This window comes from Penaeus japonicus, unplaced genomic scaffold, assembly GCF_977035675.1.
Source record: "Penaeus japonicus unplaced genomic scaffold, GWHDUDI00000001_assembly GWHDUDI00000030, whole genome shotgun sequence".
NCBI classification, from domain to species: Eukaryota; Metazoa; Arthropoda; class Malacostraca; order Decapoda; family Penaeidae; genus Penaeus; species Penaeus japonicus.
This window is the reverse complement of record NW_028234432.1, coordinates 7,262,270-7,269,302: the sequence shown is the minus strand read 5'-3', so window position 1 is coordinate 7,269,302 and position 7,033 is coordinate 7,262,270. Positions and strand designations below refer to the sequence as shown.

At 25.6% G+C, this 7,033-nt stretch overlaps 1 protein-coding gene across 1 annotated transcript in view; it reads right to left on the bottom strand.

Annotated features, from left to right (window-relative positions):
• LOC122255386 (uncharacterized) overlaps positions 1 to 7,033 on the bottom strand; it is a 25,630-nt gene that overhangs the window by 4,501 nt on the left and 14,096 nt on the right. The window contains exon 2 of the mRNA XM_086554693.1: positions 258 to 519. Within this exon, the coding sequence (XP_086410819.1) occupies positions 258 to 519 (262 nt within the window). The remainder of the gene's footprint in view (positions 1 to 257; positions 520 to 7,033) is intronic.

Below are 7,033 nucleotides of genomic sequence, written 5' to 3'. Positions count from 1 at the left end.
AAAAGCGGGGGAGGCAATAAAATTCTAACTGCAAAAGCAAATTTAACCCCTTAATTTAAAAAAAAACCCCCGAGTAGTTTGTTAATTTGTCGTAAAGAAAAGCAACCAAAAATTAAAGTAAAGAAATGCAGCCAATAACAACTGAATTAAAGGGCTGCAACTCTTCCCCCTTATTTCCCCATCTTGCCCGGGGGCAACATAAAAGGGCCAAAAAAATATTCCCTCAGCATACAAAGTTATTCAGGGGAGTAAATAACCCCAGTTTAAACTCCCGCCTCATGATAGGGGACATTCCCAGACATCGTTCCCCCGCTGTCATCCTTTTGGGAAATTTTCCTTTTAAACCTTTCAAGATTCTTCCATTTTCTAGAAATTTTGTTCTTTTCGGTTTTTGAAATGCCCTTTTGCAGAGGAATTTTTCCCGAGGGATGGGGGAAAAGGGGCAGTGTGGTTTAGGGGCATCCTCTATCTCTTCATTATATTGAGTGCCAATTTTTGTATTAGGGAAAGGCCCGGGCCCTTTTTGGGCCGGAGAGTTACCCCTTTGATACTGAAAGTCTTGCACTTTATTGCACTTTTGCTCTTGGCCCCCCAATTTCCCCTTCGGTTTTCGACTTGTTTGTTTTATTTTTGGAGGTAATTTTCAGTATTAAAGTCACGTTAAAAGTTTTCAAAGCCCAAAAATTTTTAAAATTTTAAGCATAATCAAAAGACACACGCACGCCCGGCCCCCCACAAACCCCCAAAAAAACCCCCCCCCCCCCCCCCCCCCCCCCCCCCCCCCCCCCCCCCCCCCCCACCCCCCCCCCCCCCCCCCACCCCAAAAAAACCCCAAAACCAAAACCCCCACCCCACACACACACACCCAAAACCAAAAACATAAAAAAAAAAATTAAAATATTATATATTAAAATTTACTATCATTTTAAAATTTTATATAAATATAAATACTAAAAAAAACATTATACCCCCTTTTATATATTTTCCCCCTTTTTCCCCCCGTGTTTTGTGTTGTGGTGTGTGTGTGTGTGGTTGTGTGTGTGTGTGTTGGGGTGTGTGTGTGTGTGTGTGTGGTGGGGTGTGTGTGGTGGTTTTGGTGTGTGTGTGTTGTGTGTGTGTGGGGTGTATTTTTATATATTAATTAATATTATATATATATATTATATATATTTTATATATATATTATGTGTGTGTGTGGTGTTTTGTGTGTGTGTGTTGTGTGTGTGTGTGGTTTTGTGGGTGTATATATAAATATATATATATTATATAAAATTTTAAAATTTTTTTTATATATATTTTTATTATTATATTATTTATTAAAATGTATTTAAAGTTTTATATATTTATATATATATATATATGTATTTTATGTAATTTATAAAATACTTATATTTATATATATAATATATTTATATATATATATTTATGTGTGTTGTGTGTGTGTGTGTGTGTGTTTGGTTGTGTGTGGGAGTGTATGTATGTATTTTATATATTAAAATATATATATATAAAATATTTTAATATTTATATTATATGTTATATATGTTTAAATATGTATTTATGTATATATGTATTTTATTTAAAATTTTTATTTTGTTTTATGTAAAAAATGTATAATATATACCTTTTTTATTTTTGTTATATATACACATATTTTTATTTAAAATATATTTATATATATATTATATTTTATGTATACATATATATATATATAAAAATATATATAATATTAATATATATATATATATATAAAAATGTGTGTGGGGTGTGTGTGTGTGTGTGGTGTGTGTTTTGGGTGTGTATGTGTTGAATGTATGTATGAAAATTTTAAATTTTTAAATATATATAATATATATATATATGTTATATATTGTATATATATGTGTATAATTTTAATGTATATAAAAATGTATATTTATATGTAAATATATATAAATTTTTGTATATTGTATACATACATTTATATTTTATTATAAATATATATATATATATAATATATATATATAAATTAATTTTATATATTTACCCTATATATTATATATATATATTATAATATATTTTATATATTTTTATATATATTGTGGTGGGGTGTGTGTGTGTGTGTGTGTGTGTGTGTGTGTGTTTTGTGTGTGTGTGGTGTTGGGGGTTGTGTGTGGTGGGTGTGTGTGTGTGGTGTGTGTGTGTGTGTGTGTTATAATATATATATATATTTATATATTATATAAAATTTTCTTTTTTATATTAAAATTTTTTTGTATTTTTTATGTATGTATATATATGTTTTTATATTTTATTTTTGAAAATATATATATATATTAAAATTTAATTATACATATAATGTTTTTATTTATGTTTTATATGTATATAGGTATATGAATTAAAAAATATATATTATGTATAATTTAAAATTTTTGTATTATGTTATATATTTTATATTTTTTGTTTTTTATATTTATATATTTATGGGATTATTTATTTCATTTTTTATATATTTTTAATATATTTTTATTTATTTATATATAAAATTTTTATAAAATTTTTATATTTATTAAAATTTATATTTATATATATATAATATTTATAAATTATATATTGTGTGTGTATGTGTGTGTATATGTGTATAGTGTAAAAAAGTGTATTGGTATATATTATATTAATAATTATATTATATATATATATAAATTTTAAAATAATATTTTTATTATATGTAAAAAAAATATATATTTATTAATTTTATATATTTTATTTATAATTTTATTATATTTTATAATGTATGTGTGTGTTGTGTGTGTGTGTGTGGTGTGTTTTTGGGGTTGGGGGTTAAAAATGTGATATTTAATATATATATATAAATACATATATATATATTATATATATATATTATATATTTTTATATATATTATATGTATATATATTTATTATAATTATATATTTATAAATATTGTATTATATAGTATAATATATATATATTTTATTATATTTATATATATATATTTATATATATTTATATATATATGTTTATATTTTAAACATATATACAAATATATATATTATATAAAATATATATATATATATTTATATATATTTTAAAATATATATATATATATAATATGTTTATTTTTTTATATGAAACAAATTTTATATTATATATATATAATTTTTATTATATATATATATTTTATTTAAAATTTTATATATATAATAATAAATTATATTTCATACACCCCACTCCCCTTAAAACGGATATATTTAGAGAAAGATAGGTGATATATTATATATATTTATATTATATATATTTATATAAAATTTATATATATATATTTTTATATTAAAGAGAAGAGGAGGGGGGGGTGGAGGGGGGGGGGAAAAGAGGGGGGGAATTAAAAAAGAGAGAGATAGATAGGTAGATATAGATATAGATTGTATATATATATAAAATATATATTATATTATATTTTAATAAATATATTTTATGGGAGAGAGAGGAGGAGGAGAGAGAGAGGAGAGAGAGGGAGCGAGAGAGAGAAAACGAGAGAGAAAAGAATTTTATATATATAAAATTATTATATTATTTTATATTTATATATATATTTATATATATATTATATTTATATTTACTTTACATTTACACAAAACCCCACACATGAAATGTATGTAATGCACAAAATTATATTATGGGTATTTATCCCTTTGTGGGGAAAAAAATATAAAAATTTATTATATTATATATATTTTTAATATAATATATATTATATATATATAAAATATATTTATATATAAAATTATAGAGAGGGGGAGAGAGAGGGGAGAGAGGAGAGAGAGATAGTGTTTCGTGGGATCTAATCTTTCCCAATATCTCATTATTAACAGTGCTTTTCACTTGCAATCAATCGTCCTAAAGGAAATCGGTGTTTGGGTTTAAAAGTTGCTTTTGAACCGTGAATAAAAACTGAGTTTAAAATTAATATGGATGATAAAAGGGCGAAAAGGACTAATGTCACCTCGGGTTACCCCCCCCCTTTCCCCCTCCCTCCCCCGCCCTCCGTTTCCCGAAAAATTTTTGAAAAAGATCAGCACAGTTTCTTTACGCATATTTATATAAATTGGATATTTTGATTTGTAGATTCTTTTTAAGGTTTATTCCTTTGTGGCATTGCATAGCGTATCGGACCGGGAAAAGCGAGTATGAAATTCAAAGGGAATCGGGGGAAAATTTGGGGGGGAAGGAAGTAGTGCTCCATTTAGGGCTGTATGCCACACCACCCACGGGACACAACACACAAAACACATATATATATATAAAAATATATATTTATATTTTATATATTTATATATTTATATATATAATTTTATATATGTGTGTGTGTGTGGTGTGGTGTATATGTATGTATGTTATATATGTATTATATATGTTTTATATATATATTTTATATTATATATATATATATTTTAAATTTTATATTTTTATATATATTTTAATTTTGTTTATACAAAAACACCCTATGTGTGTGTGTGTGTGGGGTTTTTTAAAATGGGATATTTATTTAAAGTATATTTTATACATATATATATGTGTATATATGTATATATGAATATATATGTATAAAATATACATTATATATACTTTTATTACATATATATGTATATATTTATATATAATATATTTTATATATGTTAAAATATATATATATATTTATATATATATATATGTACAATATATAAAATTTTTATATATATTATAATATATATATATTTATTCATATTTATATAATTTCATATAGTAGATTTGATAGATATAACACATATATACAACTTAGTAAATAGTCCTTGAGACTAAATTTTCCGCCGACTTAGAGGTGTGGGCAGGAGTTCTTTATTTTGATCCTTGGATTTTCAAGAAAAGGATATTTGGATTATACGGGTTCAGTATCCCCCTTAAAGACGGAAATTTTTTCGTTTGGGTATTTATACTAACGAAGAAGGAAGGCATGTGTAAAGAATGATGATTTTTTTCTTTATTTATGGGAATTTATTCATAAATTTAATTTACGCTCCCTTTCAAAATTTTATAAACTTCTTTAATAATATTTTCTTTTTGATATATAACTATAATGTTACTTTTTCTGCATTTGAGATTTAAATGTAAATTTTTTTTAAAATTTTTAACCGTGTTTAAATTTAAATTTAAACCCTAAAAAAAAAAAGTGTCCCCCAAAAAATTAAATTTAGCGGTTTTTGGTCAATTTTTTGGGTTTATTTTCTTTGTTTTGTTTGAGGGAAAAAAAAATTTTTTTTTGTCTTTGTAAATTTAAAAAGGAAAAAAATGCCCTTTTTGAAAACGCCCCCTAGCCCTTAATTTCGAAAATTTTTGTCGAAAAGGGTTTTTATGTTTTCGAAAATAAAATCTGTTTGCTTAGTTTTCCACCATGTGTTATTCCAAATTTTTTTAAATTATGTCTTTCTATTATTTTTTGACCAAATTTTTTTATTTTCCTACTAGAAAAGTGGGTTTTATCATGTTGATGTCCTGTTTTAAAACGTATATTTCCTTTTTCCCCGTGATTTACGTTGCCCGACCGGCGTCACAAAAAGCTTTATTCGCTTCCCCGTCGTTGGCCCCATTTTCCCCTCACCCAAAAATTAAAGCTCCTTGCAAAATTCATGCAATTTGAATTTTCACGAAAATTTATGAGCCTATAGTTTTTATCAATGTCTAAAATATGATTTGTGGCCCCCACGTCTGTTTGGAACCCCCTCCATATTATAAATTTACCCGGGGTAAAAATGGTTGTTTTGTTGTCATCGGCAGTAGAACGAGACGCGTAAAAGGTAAACCCCGCCAAGGCTTTTGAAAATTGCCCCAAAGGAACACCAAAAAACACCCAAAAAAAACCAAAATCCGGACTATTAGAAAGCCCATCACGATCATCAGATAAACCATTAAAACCCCTTCCCAAAGCACACAGAAGCACAAAAAACCACATCAAAAAAGATAAATCCCCGAAACCCGGCCATAACGCTAAGGTGCTTTTAAGGGGCCTTTTGAGAAGTATAACAATATCTGATGAATACAAAATAGGATATAATGGTAAAGTAATGCAAGTTTAGATAATGTATAATGTATAAAGTCATTCAGATGATGTAAAGGCGAAGAAAGAAAGGTTAAAAAGGCCCAGAAATTCTTAAAAGAGAAAAAACCAAAAAAAGGAATGGATTTTTTTCTTTTAAAAATTTTACCCCCTTCCAAAAAAAAAACACTTAATTTTCAGTAAAAAAAAATCATCTCTCTCTCTCTCTTCTCTCGCTTTTCTCTCTCTCTCTCTCTCTCTCTCTCTTTTCCCCTTTTCTCTCTCTTTTCTTTTCTCTCTCTCTCTCTCTCCCCGTTTTCTCTCCTCCCCTCTCTCTCTCTTCCTCTCTCTCTCTTTTCTCTCTCTCTCTCTCTTGTCTCTCGTCTCTCTCCCTCTCCCTCCTTCCCCGTTCTCTTTTCCCCCCCCCTCTTTTCTCTCTCTCTCTCTCTCTCTCTCTCTCTTCTTTTCTTTTCTCTATTTAAATATATATTTTATATTATATATATATAATTTTATATATATATTTATAAAAAATATCGCATTTAATATATACATATATAAACATCGAAAATAGGGTTGAGATTTAAATTTTGGGCCAAAATATATATATTTATTATTTTATATATAAAATAATTTATATTTTACCATACATATTATTATATATATTTTTTATATATATGGGATATAGATATAGATATCCCATATATAGATAGATAGATAGATAGTGAAGATAGATAGGTAGATATAGAAATGCATATATAAAATTTTATAAATATATATATTATTTATAAAATATATATATATTTTAAAATATATATGTATATATATGCATATATTTTGTAATATACATATACTTAAAACATATACTTTAACATATTATATATATATTATATATTATATAAATATATATATATATATATATACAACATACACATACACACACTTGTATGTATGTAATCCCAACG